The sequence below is a fragment of the Oncorhynchus kisutch genome, linkage group LG2 (assembly GCF_002021735.2).
Source record: "Oncorhynchus kisutch isolate 150728-3 linkage group LG2, Okis_V2, whole genome shotgun sequence".
Taxonomy (NCBI): domain Eukaryota; kingdom Metazoa; phylum Chordata; class Actinopteri; order Salmoniformes; family Salmonidae; genus Oncorhynchus; species Oncorhynchus kisutch.
In genome coordinates this window covers 24,272,385-24,290,709 of record NC_034175.2, presented here as the reverse complement: position 1 = coordinate 24,290,709, position 18,325 = coordinate 24,272,385, and the positions used below count along the sequence as shown (strand labels likewise).

The 18,325-nt window shown below is 40.9% G+C and overlaps 1 protein-coding gene across 1 annotated transcript in view; it reads left to right on the top strand.

Annotated features, from left to right (window-relative positions):
- The window catches only part of LOC109903858 (glutamate receptor ionotropic, kainate 3-like), a 122,735-nt gene that overhangs the window by 86,396 nt on the left and 18,014 nt on the right, over window positions 1-18,325 (top strand). The window contains exons 10-12 of the mRNA XM_031791476.1: window positions 435-638; window positions 13,688-13,911; window positions 17,929-18,047. Coding sequence (XP_031647336.1) covers window positions 435-638; window positions 13,688-13,911; window positions 17,929-18,047 — 547 coding nt within the window. The remainder of the gene's footprint in view (window positions 1-434; window positions 639-13,687; window positions 13,912-17,928; window positions 18,048-18,325) is intronic.

Below are 18,325 nucleotides of genomic sequence, written 5' to 3'. Positions count from 1 at the left end.
AACATCAAGGATGATTAATGGAAACAGGATGTACCTGAACTCAATTTTGTGTCTCATAGCAAAGGGTCTGAATACTTTTGTAAATAGGGTATTCATTTTCAATAATACAAAATACTGTTTTTGCTTTGCCATGATGGGGTTTTGTGTGTAGATTGAGGAGAAAAAGTATTTATTTAATCCATTTTAGTATAAGCCTGTAACGTAACAAAATGTGGAAAAAGTATAAGTGGAAAAACCATTGCACTCGTCCATATTTAAACATACAGTGTAGCTGACCAGACATTGGACCGGAGTCTCCCTGTCATTCCCTGTTAGATGGAACAACGACTTATCAGCTCAGATCACTTTGCCTCAATTAAGTGCGTGTGCTGAAGAACAAATGGAAAAAGCTGACCTCAACGCTGGTTTCCATTAGATTTTTTGTGTCTGTGCAGGAGGAACCATATGTCATGCTTAAGAAGTCTGACAAGGCGCTGGTGGGCAATGACCGTTTCGAGGGATTCTGTATCGACCTGCTCAAGGAGCTGGCCAGCATCCTGGGCTTCACCTACGAGATCCGCCTGGTGCCTGATGGGAAGTACGGATCGCAGGACGACAAGGGCCAGTGGAACGGCATGATCAAGGAGCTGATGGAACACGTGAGTTGGACTACCAGTTACCTTCTGACTGTTACTATAACTGTCTTACTATTGCTTATAACTAGTGCTCAACATTGTAAATTATTAGATGTTGGGACCCTGTTTTTGTCTGTTAGGATCTAATTTGAAACTTATCACAATAAAACTTAATGTGTTTTTTTTAACAGCAAATATAAAGATTTAAGACGTACTAGGATGAGTAAACGTATAGCAATATATTGATGTTGGTTTTGAAAGCATCAAATGAAAGCACCAAAGGCTGTTAAAATATAGCTGACATTGACAACGCGGACAGTGCCCCGCTGGCATTTTGAGAGTGTCCCTCCCCATCGCCCTCTCCCTGTCCTCAGACCCCCCTGGTCAACGATGTGCTCGGCTGGAAAAGTTGTAATAGCTTAAGTGGCATTTAGAGAAGGGAGAGGGTGGGAGTCGGACGGTTCGAGTCAATGGCTAGGTGCAGAAAGGGTTGGGAAAGGTGGGCTTGCGCCGCAGCACTTAATCTCTGCCTTAGCCAGATCCAGCTTTTATCAGATCCAGGTTGATATCAGTAACCTTGAGGGGGAACTAAGAGATTAAGGCAGGAAAATGTTGCTTATATAAATACAAGCTTTCTTCATAATGAACAGTAAACATAGGCTACAGATGTACATATGTTATTGTATCTTACTCTTTTTTTCTATTATTATTGTATTCTGCATTGTTGAAAGGGCTTTCAAGAATGCATTTCACTGTTAGTCTACACATGTTGTTTACGAAGCATGTGACAATGAAAGTTGATTTCATTTGATTTGACAGTTGAATGTTACCAATAGCCACTATCTAGACAGTAGCCTGGATATACACACGGATTTCAGTCTTTCACTTTTGTTTTAAGGGAAACAATCAAATCAAATGTTATTTGTCACATGCGCCAAATACAACAGGTGTAGACCTTACAGTGAAATGCTTACTTACAAGCCCTTAACCAACAATGCAATTTTAAGAAAATACACAACAAAAATGTAAGAGATAAGAAAAACAAATAATTAAAGAGCCGCAGTAAATAACAATTGCGGGGCTATATACAGTGGTACTGGTGGTAATGTGGTAATGTGTCAACGTGCGGGGGCACCGGTGTCGAGGTAGTTGAGGTAATTATGTACATGCAGGTAGGGTTATTAAAGTGGCTATGCATAGATGATAACAGAGAGTAGTAGTAGCGTAGGGTGGGGGGGGAGCAAATTGTCAAGGTAGCCATTTGATTAGCTGTTTAGGAGTCTTATGGCTTGGGGGTAGAAGCTGTTTAGAAGCCTCTTGGACCTAGACTTGGTGGGTCAGTAGTCATTTAGGCAGGTTACCTTAGTGTTGGGAACAGGGACTATGGTGGTCTGCTTGAAACGTGTTGGTATTACAGACTCAGACAGGGAGAGGTTGAAAATGTCAGTGAAGACACATTGGTCAGCGCATGCTCGGAGTACACTTCCTGGTAATCCGTCTGGCCCAGCGGCCTTGTGAATGTTGACCTGTTTGAAGGTCTTACTGACATCGGCTGTGGAAAGCGTGATCACACAGTGTGATTCAGTCAGGTTTCAAAGATGTCTAGACAGTAGAAAACATTTGAAAACAACAAAGCAAGTTTCAGAGCACCTGTATCTATATCTCCATTCATATATCCCATGCTGTGAAATGTACTTTGTACTGTACTCAGTGCACTCCAACACATTTTCCCCCTATAGTGTATTATGGGCAACATATACTTAGTACAATGCAGATGAATTCAAGCCCTGTGAATTCTGGTATATGGTTTGAGTTCACTCTGAGTTCACTCTCAGCAGTTCCTCACAGTTAAATAGTTGGCTGAAGAGGTCTCAGTAATTCCTGAACACTTATCTTGGCTTGGGTAGAACTGAGCATGCTACATGATGTTTTCTACAGTTCTACTGTCTTTGGGTCTATTGCTTCCAAGAGAGTAATATCAGCTGATAGTAGAGGAATCAAGAACACCAATGTTCCATTCAGATATTACGTACTGTAGGTGTACCTATTATCATGGTTATAGAATAGAGTAATATAGGACTAGGTTTTGATCTAGTATGTTCCTTACACAGTATGTAAAGGGTAAGTGTGCTATAGACTGTCTCCCTGTGCTACTGCTCTTTATTTGAGTGGCCTACACGGTATCAACACCGCTATATGGATTTATTTAGCTCGTTCTATTATTTGGCTCAGAGCTTTTCTTCCTCTTGTCTATACTGATAAGCTGATCTTGAAACAGCAGACCCGAAAAGTAAACTTTGGAGTCAGCTCAAGAGAACTGTCCTGGGATTGCCATGAGAAGCTTGGAAGGATATTGGTTTCCATATAAGTAAACCAACAACACCAACAACAATATCATTCATATATTCATAATTCCATTCCTTTACTTTAGATTTGTGTGTATTGTGCATATTGTTGTGAAATTGCTAGATATTACCTGTTAGATATTACTGCACTGTTGGAGCTAGAAACACAAGCATTTCGCTACACCTGCAATAACATCTGCTAAACACGTGTCTGTGACCAATAACATTTCATTTGAACACCTTATTGCAAGGATTGGTATCATGGCTGTGGTCCTGCATTCTGTTCATCCCATACCAGAATCACCATGTGTCATTGGCTAATGTGCTGACAGGTTTGACATCCATGTCACGACTTCTACTGAAGTCGATGCCTCTCCTTGTTCGGGCGGTCCTCTGCGGTCGACGTCGCCGGTCTTCTAGCCATCCCCAATTCATTTTTCATTTTCCATTTGTCTTGTCTTGTTTTCCCACACGCCTGGTTCCCATTTCCCTCATTATGTGTTGTGTATTTAACCCTCTGTTTCCCCCATGTCTTTGTGTGGTATTGTTTATTCTGTTTCATGTTATGCGCACGTTAGTCTGTTGCGCTGGGTTATGTTAACCCGAATTGTTATTTCGTGTTCACTTTGCCGTGTGTTTTTGGTTCGCCTAAATAAAAGGCTCCGTTGGCTACCCAATATCTGCTCTCCTGCACCTGAATCCCTTATAGCCATTTACGAATACCTGACAATCCAATGGAAGTCATGGATATGTTTCTGGGATGCTTTTATGCAAATAGAGGTATGAGCTCAGATGACACTGACATTAACAAATATTTATTAACCCATGTTGTGTTGGGATGACCACATAACATTGCAATGCTGCCGTTTACTAGTGACCCAACGGGTCACCTACAGTTGTTAGATACATTTATTGGTTTAAGGAAGACGACAAGCAAAACAAAGCCGTCTGCGTTTGTTATCAGCTGATTCGTCCTGCCAGCCCACAATCTCACGTAAATCATAGTTTCATTACTCAGCGGTGCAGTAGTCGTGTGTGTTTATTAAAAGCAGTTGTAAGCCTTCATTCATCTTTGTAGGTCACCAAGCTCTGTCAAACAAAGAAGCAAATGTGGTTTGACAAAAATAAAGTCTTTGTTGGTATGTCTGATGTCACCTTTTGTCAACGTGTAGGAAGAAGCAAATGGTCTCTGATTTCTAAAAACATGCATGTAGCTGGGTTAGTGTTTTTCTATACATTTCCTGAGATTGTACTATTGAATAAACCAAGACAGAAGTATTGCATTGTGTCTCACCTACAAGTCCAACTTTGTGTGCATCCGGTGAATATACAATATTTCTGTCTATGCATACACGTGTATGTGCATAATATACATGATTAATAGGCCGTTGTGTGTAAATACAAATAGGATACATATTGAATGAGAAAGAGTGTGTGTGTTGTGGCTAATTAAATACAAAACAGCCTTCCGTGCCCATGTAGCATAGCGGCCTTTATTTTCCTCTGAGTCGTCAAAGCTCACTACAACGCCAAAAAGCATTGTTCAAAAGGCGTTAAATTATGCAACAGGTCATGTTAAACTTGATTTAGTCACAATAGATTATCCAATTAATCATGATGTTGATGCCAGTATTAATAGCGAGCTTAACACATCATTTGTTTCTTTTCAATTAATCTCTTGCTCCGTCAGATACACAGGAAGGTTACGGCGAGACCGATGCACACCACAGCAATCCACACATCTCATTGTCTACATGTAGAGATAGCAGACTGGACTTGGGACCTTGGCAAGATATTGGATTGAAAAGGGGCTTTATTTGCAGTTCTAGGCACGTACATGTGTTGTCTCTATCTGAGGGTCGCAGACCTGATTGGTTTTACAGTGGTACGCGGAGGAGGAGTTTTTGACTACTGAGGGCGGGATAGTGGTCAGAGCTGTCATTTTGGTTGCATCAACAACCACAGCTACATTATTCTGCTACATGTTAGTGTTTTGTGCTATAGAAGTCTACTTGAAGGATAGGATGATGTTATAGTAATGCAAATGCCATTATCACTCTACAATCCTTTGCTATTCAAGGGGGACGTACTGTAGTCAGAAGATGGAATTACCAGGGACAACATTTCTCTAGTCATATATGCAAATTGAAATAGTGGTGGACAATGAGGCAGTTGGAGCACCATATGCAAATCTTTGTAAAACAATCGAGTTAAGAGGTACAGGAAATATGGCGATATGTTCTCCGGCGCTGTCCAAGATTATCATTCAATACACCTATAAGACTAAATAATCAAACCCCACAACTGTTAAAACCAGTAAATGTCAAAGGGAATGCAAGTAACATAGATTGTTATATCTTACAGTTAATCTCTGCTGGGAGTGTGGATCTAATCTACCGGTCAAAGATTTTAGAACACCTACTCATTCAAGGGGTTTTCTTTATTTGACTATTTTCTACATTATAGTATAATAGTGAAGACATCAAAACTATGAAATAACATATGGAATCATGTACTAACCAAAAAAGTGTTAAAGAAATCAAAATATATATTTGAGATTCTTCAAACTGCCACCTTTTGCCTTGATGACAGCTTTGCACACTCTTGACATTCTCTCAAGCAGCTTCCTGAAGTAGTCACCTGGAATGCATTTCAATTACCAGGTGTGCCACCTTAAAAGTGAATTTGTGGATTTTTTTCACTTCTTAATGCATTGAGCCAATCAGTAGTGTTGTGACAAGAGGAATGAAAGATCCATAGTTTTTCATTTTTACATTTTTTTACAGCTTTTTTTGCTACATACATTTGACCTTTTACCTTTTACATATACATTTTACATACATGGTACCCCCAATCCCAGCCAACAGCTCTGCAAATCCCGCAGCTACTTGCCAAGCCTCCACAGCTTCTACTTCACACAAATCCAGATAGCAGATGTTCTGAAAGAGCTGCAAAATCTGAACCCGTACAAATCACCTGGGATAGACAATCTGGACCCTCTCTTTCTAAAATTCATTGTTGCAACCCCTACTACCAGTCTGTTCAACCTCTCTTTCGTATCGTCCGAGATCCCTGAAGTTTCCGCGGTCATCCCCCTCTTCAAAGGGGGTGACACTCTAGACTCAAACTGTTACAGACCTATATCCATCCTGCCCTGCCTTTCTAAAGTCTTCAAAAGCCAGGTTAACTTTTTATCTTTATTTAACTAGGCAAGTCAGTTAAGAACAAATTCTTATTTTCAATGACAGCCTAGGAACAGTGGGTTAACTGCCTGTTCAGGGGCAGAACGACAGATTTGTACCTTGTCAGCTCGGGGATTTGAACTTGCAATCTTCCGGTTACTAGCCCAATGCTCTAACCACTAGGCTACCCTGCCGCCCCAACTTCTTGGTGACGGGGCAGTATTTTCGCATCCGGATGAAATGCATGCCCAAATTCAACTGCCTGCTACTCATCCCCAGAGATAAGATATGCACATTATTAGTGGATTTGGGTAGAAAACACTCAGACGTTTCTGTTTGAATCATGTCTGTGAGTATAACAGAACATATTTAGCAGGCGAAACCCCAAGGACAAACCATTCAAATGTTTTTTTTTTGAGGTCACTCTCTTTTCAATGGTTTTCATTGGGAATCCAGATTTCTAAGGGACCTTCTTGCAGTTCATATCACTTCCACTGGATATCAACAGTCTTTAGAAATTGGTTGAGGTTATTCCTTTGTGTAATGAAAAAGTACGCCCATCTTGAATGAGGGTCACTTGAAGTGTACTGTTAGATAGAGGCGTGCGACCAGAAAGCTAGCTACAGTTTGTTCTCCTCCTGTATTGAAAACAGATCATCCCGTCTTCAATTTTATCGATTATTTGTATTGTATTACAAAAGTATTTGTAGTTGTATTACAAAAGTAATTTTTATAGTAATTTATTTGAATTTGGGCACTCTGCATTTTCCCTGGCTTTTGGCCAGGTTGGACGCTAGCGTCCCACATATCCCAGAGAGGTTAATAAACAGATCACTGACCATTTCGAATCCCACTGTACCTTCTCCGCTGTGCAATCCGGTTTCCGAGCTGGTCACGGGTGCACCTCAGCCAAGCTCAAGGTACTAAACGATATCATAACCGCCATCGATAAAAGACAGTACTGTGCAGCCGTCTTCATCGACATGGCCAAGGCTTTCGACTCTGTCATTCACGTATTCTTAGCGACAGCCTCAACAGCCTTGGTTTCTCAAATGACTGCCTTGCCTGGTTCACCAACTACTTCTCAGATAGAGTTGTGTGTCAAATCGGGGGGGTTGTTGTCCGGACCTCTGGCAGTCTCTATGGGGGTACCACAGGGTTCAATTCTTGGGCTGACTCCTTTCTCTGTATATATATCAACGATGTCGCTCTTGCTGCGGGTGATTCCCAAATCCACCTCTACGCAGACAACACCATTCTGTATACGTCTGGCCCTTCTTTGGTCACTGTGTTAACAAACCTCCAAACAAGCTTCAATGCCATACAACACTCCTTCCGTGGCCTCCAACTGCTTTTAAATGCTAGTAAAACTAAATGGATGCTTTTTAACCGATCCCTGCCCGCACCCGCCCACCCGACTAGCGTCACTACTCTGGACGGTTTTGACTTAGAATATGTAGACAACTACAAATATCTGGGTGTCTGGCTAGACTGTAAACCCTCCTTCCAGACTCATTTATATCTCCAATACAAAATTAAATCTAGAATCGGCTTCCTATTTCGCAACAAAGCCTCCTTCATTCATGCCGCCAAACTGACTATCCTACCGGTCCTTGACTTCGGCGATGTAATTTACAAAATAGCCTCCAACTCTCTACTCAGCACACTGGATGCAGTCTATCACAGTGTCTATCCGTTTTGTCACCAAAGCCTCATATACCACCCACCACTGCGACCTGTATGCTCTCGTCGGCTGGCCCTCGCTGCATATTTGTTGCCAGACCCACTGGCTCCAGGTCATCTATAAGTCTTTGCTAGGTAAAGCTCCGCCTTATCTCAGCTCACTGGTCACGATAACAACACCCACCCGTAGCATGCGCTCCATTAGGTATATCTCACTCATCATCCCCAAAGCCAACACCTCGTTTGGCCGCCCTTCCTTTCAATTCTCTGCTGCCAATGACTGGAACGAATTGCAAAAATCGCTGAAGTTGGAGACTTATCTCCCTCACTAACTTTAAACATTAGCTATCTGAGCAGCTAACCGATCACTGCAGCTGTACACAGCCAATCTGTAAATAGCCCATCCAATCTACCTACCTCATCCCCATATTGTTTTTATTTACCTTTTTGCTCTTTTGCACATCATCATCTGCACATCTATCACTCCAGTGTTAATTTGCTGAATTGTAATTACTTCGCTACTATGGCCTATTTATTGCCTTACCTCCTCACTCCATTTGCACACAATGCATATAGACTTTATTTTTCTATTGTGTTGTACGTTTGTTTATTCCATGTGTAACTCTGTTGTTGTTTGTGTCGCACTGATTTGCTTTATCTTGGCGAGGTCGCAGTTGTAAATGAGAACTTGTTCTCAACTGGCCTAACTGGTTAAATAAAATAAAAATATATAAAAATGTATATAACAACGATACATTACCAAACAAACTCTTTAATCCCAACCCTCAGCCACTCTCAGCCCATCCCACCTATCACCATAAACCGCTCTTGTTTGGTTTCCATGTGCCATATATTTTTTTAATTGTGCTGTGATGTTTAACTAAATTTATGAATCTTTCTAATCATACATGAATTTTTTAACCTACAAGCTATGTATTTTCACAAAAACAAGAAAAGCATTCAAATAAAATAATTTACCTTTGAAGAACTTCGGATGTTTTCAATGAGGAGACTCTCAGTTAGATAGCAAATTTGCAGTTTTTCCAAAAATATTATTTGTGTAGGAAAAATCGCTCCGTTTTGTTCATCACGTTTGGCTAAGAAAAAACTGGGGCATTTCCTGTTTGAAATTTCATCTTGGTTTCGCCTGTAGCATCAGTTCTGTGGCACTCACAGATAATATCTTTGCAGTTTTGGAAACGTCAGAGTGTTTTCTTTCCAAAGCTGTCAATTATATGCATAGTCGAGCATCTTTTAGTGACAAAATATCTTGTTTAAAACGGGAACGTTTTATAATCCAAAAATTAAAAGATCGAAGAAGTTAAACCATGTGCTGTTTATTTTGCAACCTGTATGGTGCAGCTGTCAGCATGTTTGTCCTGAAACTGGTATATTTTTCTATTTATGCCAGTTCCTTTTAGCCAACCTTCTCCATTTTCCAGTTTCTGCCTCCATTATTGTGGTAGTGCTGCAATCAGTTGGTTGTAAGTTTGGATTGAGTCGATATGCCCACTTATTTTGGACTTTTTTTGCAGTCACGAAAACGCCGAAAAATATTCCAAATTAGCTCCATAATATCGACAGAAGCATGGCAAACGTTGTTAATAAATCAATCCTCAAGGTGTTTTTCAAATATCTATTAGTTTTTCAGTAGGACCGATTGGAATAATGGCTACCTCTGTATTTTACGTGAGAATCTCTCTGGGAGCCATCAGGTGACCACTTGCGCAATGTAGCCGCTTACGAGTATTCTTCAACATAAATGCGTAAAACTACGTCACAATGCTGTAGACACCTTCGGGAATACGGAGAAAGAGTAATCTGGTTGATAGCCCATTCACTGCTCAATAGGGACGCATTGGAACGCAGCGCTTTCAAAACATGAGGCACTTCCGGATTGGATTTTTCTCAGGCTTTCGCCTGCAACATCAGTTCTGTTATACTCACAGACAATATTTTTACAGTTTTGGAAACTTTAGAGTGTTTTCTACCCTGAGATGTCATTTATATGCATATTCTAGCATCTTGTCCTGACAAAATATCCTGTTTACTACGGGAACATTATTTTTCCAAAAATGAAAATACTGCCCCTAGAGTCACAACAGGTTAATTAGTATAATCACACCTTTTGAGATTCTTTGACCATGACACAAATATATTTCTCCCTCCCAGTCCTTTTTCCACCCAACCTCATCTATATTTGTAGAATGAGTTTCCTGTAAACAATAGATATTATATTATTTCTCTTTTAGCCATGTAAAAATGGATCTTCTTTTTTTAATGATCTGATAAGCCATTACAATTATAAATTGCTATACTTATTTCCCCACTTACCATAATGATACCCAAGTTTAAATCATACTTACCACAACCAATGTTTGTAACCTTACCATTATAAAGCAACATGATGATTAAGTGTCCATATAGTGGTGCCATAATAATTTCCACTGTTAAACATACTGTAGCTGCAACTTTGTAAACCTCCAATTGTCCTAATATTCCACCCACTAAAACCTCCCCCCCATATCTAGGACTGTTGTCACTAAGACCATCAGACCATCTCCCTGACTCATGACGCACCTTTGCGTCCTAAGGCAAACCCTTGGCCGCTGATCGACATTGGCCAGAGGGAAATATCATTATCTATGAGGATGCCTAACCAAATAACATGGAAAACAGTCAGAAAATTTTTATTGTAACAATAATAACAGCACAATCTTATACATGCATGCTCATATTTGAAAGTCCTTCCAAGGCTATAAGCATGTCAGCCCAGCCTGCTCAGTTCATTGGATTCAATTGTTTGTAAAAAAATAAATAATAATAATTTAAAAAGAAAAGAAGAGCAAACAACCTAAATATATCGCAAGACCAGTCCCTTTTTTAATGTCCATTACATGCAAGACATATTTCATGTAGTCCTCATTATATCCTGTTTTATTCCAACAAAAAAGGAAGAAGGAACATAGATTCTAATGGCCACTAATGACTGCAAGTAAAAATGTGTCTTAGGCATCACATTATATTAGTCTGCCAGAGTTGCCTCTGCTGCAGAGGATAAGTTCATTTGAGTTACCAGCCTCAGAAATTGCAGTCCAAAAAATGCTTCACAGAGTTCAAGCAGGGGAGACTGTGTGAATCATGGTCGAATTGCTGCGAAGAAACCAGTACTTAAGAAGAGACTTGCTTGGGCCGAGAAACACGAGCAATAGACATTCGAACGGTGGAAATGTGTCTTTTGGTCTGGAGTCCAAATTTGAGATTTTTGGTTCCAAGTGCCCGCCGTGTCTTTTGAGATGTGGTGTAGGTGAACGGATGATCTCTGCATGTGTATTTCCCACCGTAAAGCATGGAGGAGGAGGTGCTATGGTGTGGGGGGTACATTTCTGGTGACACTGTCTGTGATTTATTTAGGATTCAAGGTACACTTAACCAGCATGGCTACCACAGAATTATGCAGCGATACGCTATCCCATCTGGTTTGGGATTAGTGGGGCCTGGCCTCCACAGTCCCCCGACCTCAACCAAATTGAGATGGTTTGGGATGAGTCGGACCACAGAGTGAAGGAAAAGAAGCCAACAAGTGCTCAGCATATGTGTGAACTCCAGGTGAAGCTTGTTGAGAGAATGCCAAGAGTTTGAAAAGCTGTCATCAAGGCAAAGAGTGGATATTTGAAGCATCTCAAATATAAAATATATATTTGTTTAACACGTTTTTGGTTACTATATGATTCCATATGTGTTATTTCATCGTTGTGATGTCTTCACTATTATTCTACAATGTAGAAAATAGTAAAAAATAAAAAATAAACCTTGAATGAGTGGGTGTTCTAAATCTTTGACCGGTAGTGTTGGTGTAATTGTATGAATCCTACAGAATGTTCTCAGGTGTGGCAGTATGGAGGTAGCACATCTCTAAGCTTACAATACCATCTGCGCGCCCACAGATAACACAGAGCCATGTGGCACTCAGCAGGGTACTATTAGGTTATCACGCGTGTGCTCCGCAATACGTGTCTAAGCAGAAAATAGCCGTGCAGCGTATATATTAGCCCACCATAGGGATGGCTGAGATTGGCTGGGATCACCTGCTGCTCGTTTTTCCAGTTGAGTGGCAGCTAGCTTGAAAAGTGGAGGTCGACGGCAGAGAACAGAAGAAGCGGGTGTGTGTTGTAAACGTAAATGTTTAATGAGGGCACAGTGGATTGCACCACATGACAGATTGGCTGTGCCCACACTGTCTCTCTTTGTTAGGCTTTCTTGTGTTTAGCCACCACAGTGTTAGCTACAGGCACAGGTATCATCCAAACGGTCACACACGGAGTTCGACTATTTTCTTATACTGACCCCCATTGACTGATCTGAATGTTAGAGTAGTAATTAGTCATTTTTTTGGAAGGGGGGAGTGACTGAACTATGTTGTAGCGACAGCAAAACAAATGCCCATGAGTTACTTTCTTAACACCAAAAAAATCATTTTTTTTCTCACATTTTAGAGGTTATTGCTCTACATTGTAATGTCAGCTAAGCTAAGAAATGAAGGGGGTTGATGAAATGCATTGTCAGCCTTGTCCATACATTACAAATTACACATTTGGGGGGGGGGGGGGGGCAATTCATTGTCCGAATAAAAGTGTTGGTTGGGTAGTACAAATCAACTACATTTGTTTCTTGGAATACTTTTGAGCACTTTCTTGGAATGCTTCTGAGCTTACAGGGAGCAGGGTTCTGGTAATTCCGACCTTCATATGATCTGCAGGACTAGACATCCTCCACACTTTTTACAATGTACACACCAATACCTAATTTAACTGATCTCCATCAGGGATGTTCTGGTGCTACCACACTGAGCTTTGTTGCTATGCCACCACTCAAAAAGGAAGAAAAAGAGATTGGCCCAAACCCCTTTGTGAGTTTCCTTAGTTTCCGAGGAAGGGAGCTATCCAAGCGTGAACCAAGCATCTGGTTTCATTAATCTCCTGTCCAACCCTGACGTGTTTGAGGTGTGGGGGGAGGCAATGTAAATGGTAACCTTCTGAATATGCAGCCAGACGCAAAATCATGGGCCGCAACGTTCACCTTCAGACCCTGCCAGGGCAGAATCTCAGAGCGCTATGTTAGCCTAGTCAGAAGGCACCAGGCTCCAGATAGTGGAGGCATGGGGAGAAGCTGGTGGGAAGGCACGTGGGAATGGCCCTTGTTTCTTGTGATTCATTAGAGAAGGTGTTTGTCATTTCTTATGTAAAAAATTGATTGCCGAATAATTGGAGGGAGGGGGCAACATGTGATCTCTGCAAAATTACTTTGATGTGAAGTTCAATAGAACTTTGATTTTATGACATGATGTCATATGTTACAGGACTTCATATTTGTTATGAAACTACCAATGTAATGTACTTCATTTTTCCTCAAACTGGAAAAATATGAAAGTACCAGCAAAAGAAGCTCAAATCAAATCAATACAATAAGTGTAGACTTTACAGTGAAAAGCTTACTTACGAGTCCCAATAATGCAGTTAAAAAGTAAGAAAATTAACAAATAGATACAAATAAAATAACACTAAAATAACAATAATGAGTCTATATACAGGCTACGTACAAGGATTACCGGTACAGCGTCAGTGTACTGGAGTACGAGGTAGTTGGGTGATTGATTGAGGTAATATGTACATGTCGGTTTGGTTAGGTGATTGATTGAAACGCTATGTACATGTACTGTAGGTAGGGGGTGAAAGCAGACAATCCGAATAGCCATTTAATTAACTGTTCAGCAGTCTTATGGCTTTGCGGTAACAAAGGTAATAAAGCTAGTGAAAGGGTCTCATCGTTTGACTGATCGTCCCTTCTCTTGTCTCCCCTACAGAGAGCCGACTTGGCTGTGGCCCCTCTTACCATTACCTACCTGCGTGAGAAGGTCGTGGACTTCTCTAAGCCCTTCATGAGCATGGGCATCAGCATCCTGTACCGCAAGCCCAACACCACCAACAACGGCTTCTTCTCCTTCCTCAACCCCATGACCCCTGACATCTGGGTCTACATCCTGCTGGCCTACCTAGGCGTAAGCTGTGTTCTCTTCGTCATCGCCAGGTGAGTCCCAGACTTTTCTTGGCTACTTCATGTTCTGCCTGTCTGTGTGTGTGTTTGTGTTCATTGAATTTTATTGAGTGATATATTTTTGTTTATTCTACTTTTAGGGGCTAAGTTGCAGGCACAAAAAAGTTAGTTAAACAATTATTTGTGACAACACTGTCTCTCACTAGGGGAGCACCATGTTGAACATGCCAAAACCAAGGCGCAACCTAACGTTTTAATGCCCCCAACTGTGTATTGTTGCAGCGATGTGGAAATGTTTTATCTGGAAGGATATAGTGCACAAATTGAGGCTGGCCAATCTGAATCTCTGCAGAACTGAGTCAGTCAATGATGGTCTCAAGTAATTCCATCAGTTGGGGGTAAGAGAAGGTCTCGGCTCAGCGGTAGGTCCATGTTCAATTGGTACAAGTTCTACATTTTGTGTGAGCTGGTGGGTAGTGATCAAGGCAGTTATGTCAGCGTGGGCTCTCTGTGGAGCCCAGCAGTGGAAGAAAGAGATGAGAGTAGCAAACCACCAGCGAAGTTATACTCTCCAATTCAAAGCATTTCGTGTATAATTTATCTGCAGTTGTAATGCTTCTTCGAACAACTTTCGTCTTTCAAATGTATAAAAATAAATACCTGCCGATACCTGGAGAAAGAAATTTGATAATAAAAATAAAAAATGTCTCTCATGACATTTACCTGTGCTTGTTATCTTTTCCACATTCCCCACAAATCATTGAAAGTTGAAATTAGTATTGATTGAGATCAGGGTATCTCAGATTTTTTCAGTATTTCCCTTTATGTTCCAAATGTGTTCCTGAGACCTTCTACGGAATTATTTACATAAGAGAGAAAGAAAAGAACCCATGTGCCACTTGCAGGCATCCTGCTCGCCTTCTGTGGTCATTGTCACTGCTTCTCACCACTTCCTGGTGCCTCCAAATGCGGAGTGGTGCTTGAGGAAGTTCTTTTGAAGGGGCTTGGGGTTCTGAGAGGAGCCAGCTGCGCTCCTCAACCCTCTCCCATTATGTCTTGAGACAAGCACACAAGCTCATTTTAGCACCCTATTTTTGTAAGTACAAGTAGAAAATCATCTCTGACTGTTGCATCATTCTTTGGAGACCTGCATAGAAAGTGAGCAGAAGTGCTTAGAGCCAAAAGAAGGCTCAAATAGCAGTTTGATGTATGGGTGCTTGAGATGTTGGAAGAACCAGAACGCTTTGACGAAAGAGGCAAATGTATGTGCTCAATATCAGGTAGACACATACTGTACTAATAGTCTACAGTTTAAAAACAATTCAGACAAATTTGAAGTCAAAAGCTTTTCTGGACAATCATGATCCTTGTCACTGAGCAGGCACCCACGAGAAGAGAACTATGAAAGCGCTAAGCCTTGTGTTTTTCCACAGCCATCTTGGAGTCCATGACCGTAGGTCAACAATATGGGAAATCTACTTGAGTGCTTACAGAAGTATGAAAAGAGAAAATAAATCACAAGCAACCATTTTCTAAGTACGATAGAGAGAAAACATTGAGCAGTGCCCGGTATTTGCACTTGCCTTATCAGTGCTCTTATAACCTGGGATCACTTTAAGGATGTAACTAGGGGGGGGGTAGAAATCATCACAAGCTTCAATGCTGCATTACACTGTCCAGGGAAAATGTATCTTTGAAATTCCATAAGATAAAAATTGGCAGTGGAATACAGATGACAAAAATACGACTTCTATACCATGCCAATGTAAGAACTTACGCTCTAGAAAGAGTGTAATAATGGAGTTTTTCCCCCGGTCATCCTTATCTTTTCAAATAGCAACACACTGGCCAAGTTTCAATTTCTTTGAGTTACCGCTTCAGGTGCTTCTGCTATGTCTGTCTAGAATGAGGGAGAGGCGAGGGTTTGCTTTCTGATTCTCATTCATACTATTTAGAGGAGAGATTGTTTTTGGGGGGGGGATTTTTGCATCATTCGAGTGTGACCAGATTTAATGAAAACGACACTAATGGCGAAGGTGTATAAAGATTTCGGAATTCAGATATGACGTCATGGTTTTACCACTATCCATTGAGTTTTCAAACTACAGTGCGTGACATGGTTCAATGCGCCAATAAATCAGCACAATCTACTTTTTGGGGTTTTTCAAATTGTCTGCTTAAATTGTGTTCATGTATACTGTACATACTGTGCTAATGACGATACAAAATAATTGTAACATAGAGCAATGTACAACATAGCGAATTTGGTAAACAACTCATTTGTATTTAGTGTATGGACGCCGCCATCTTGAAACACCTTCCCCATTAAATGGAGGAACATGGAGATGCAAACCAGTCTCCTGAGCTATGTATTCCATTAAATGAACAAATGTTTTAGAAGACACTTTATTGACACTATATATATATGATTCTCACTTAGAAATGTTATTAGCGTTTGACATCTAACTTAAGGTCTTGATTTATTCTCTTCTTTTTGAATAGACTATTTTCAGGACCATTTTCGGTCATACTTCATTTGGATAATCCGGATAGTCTATCTGTAGAGCATCATGCTATCAACTATCTGTTGATAGCAACTGCTTGATACGGTTAGGGTTAGGTTCAGAATAAGGGTAAGGGTTAAGATTACGGTTAGTGCTAGGGTTAGTAGATATGAAGTTTGAAATGTTACTGATAGTCCATTTGTAGATGCTCTATAGACTTTCCAAATAAAGAGTTACCTTATTTTCTCCACTCATTGGCTAACGTTCATGAAAGCCAGTAGATAGCATCTCTTCTTAAAATGTGCTGCTTCTATCTGGCTTCGAAGGATCTAAGCCTCCTCTTCTTCTCCTCTCCTCTGACAGCAAAACACCCTGAATAAATCAGATCGTATTTGAAAACATTTTCAAAATTAATTTCAGGAAGGGAAAGCACTGACATTTAGCATGTTTTATCTCTCCAGCTGCCTTTAAAAGTGACTGTTTCATGTACATTAAAGGATTTATGGTGTGGAGCACTTTGAGAAGATGTTACACTAAATGGCAGTGTACGTGGAACCATGGGCTTCGCAGGTTTTATACTACTACATTTTCAGCGTTGCATGCCTCGTTCTATCCTAAATTGACATTTCAATATCTGTCGTCCTGAAAGTGGTATTTTTGTGTACAGTTAGATATCTACAGAGATATATAAGGGTACGGCAAACTTTTTGATTTGAACAGGTTTGACAGACAGCTATCGTCAAGGACACATAAGAGCACGTCAACACAACTGACAAATGCTATGTCAAATGCACCACTAACAATCAAGTTACTGAAAACAATAAAAGTGGACATCTTTACAGCTTGTCTTTTGTTTGTATAGTGGGTAAAAAGCCATAAAAAAATATGTCTCCTTTTGCACCCCGTAATTTGTGCCCACAGTTGCACAGATCTTTAGGGACACTGTAGGCTAACGCTTCATGGGTGGTTTTGTCAGGCGAAATTCAGGTTAAGTGCTCGGCTCAAGGACACATCAGGAGTGCTATACCCAGCAGAGAGGCCTTCGATGCAGAGAACTAGAATGTATTATTAAGCACAGCTTCTGTTCCATCTTATTAGAACCAATTTGAGATGCATTACTATGGTTCACCCCAAAAGCCACAGGATTACTGGCCAAGAGTATGAAATGAAACAAAGATAGGTATGCCCATGCATAATACATGGGAAACTTGGGAGCAATATATCAGATCTGTGTAAGTCCCTATATTACCCCCCATCCCCATATTACAGTATGAACACAGTTATATCATTGATTATTAAACTGTTTTGAGCCATAGTTTTCCTTTGAACTCATTTTTCTCTGTATAGCGGGCTACATGAGTACCCATTATTTCTATATTGATATTGATGTTGGTGAGAAAGGGATTGAATTCTAATGCACATTATCTCTTTCCCCATGCCTCGTCAGGGTTAACTGAGCCCCACAGTAACAATACACTATTATGCCGAAATTGTGGTACACTGGAGCCTTTGTTCCTGATATCCTTCTCCACCTGTCTCCCTGTAGGTTCAGTCCGTACGAATGGTACGACGCCCATCCCTGCAATCCCGGATCCGATGTGGTGGAGAACAACTTCACCCTCCTTAACAGCTTCTGGTTCGGTGTAGGCTCCCTCATGCAGCAAGGTATGGTATAGCCTAGTTTGTTCCCTCTTTCACATGTCAAAAGCAACAGTCCCCCCTCCACTCCCTTCCTCTGCACAGCCACACTCCCTCTCCCTCCCTCTCTCCACCTCTTTAACTGACAAGCTACCTCATTTCCATGTTCGAGACTGTTTTAGAAGACACTTGCCCGTCAGGAACAACTGGAGCTCAGACGTACATTACAAAAGAAAGCTGTTGTCACCTCCCTGCCTGCTCGTAGAAACAGGAGTGGTGAGAGAAAGTAGGTGTCAGACACCTGT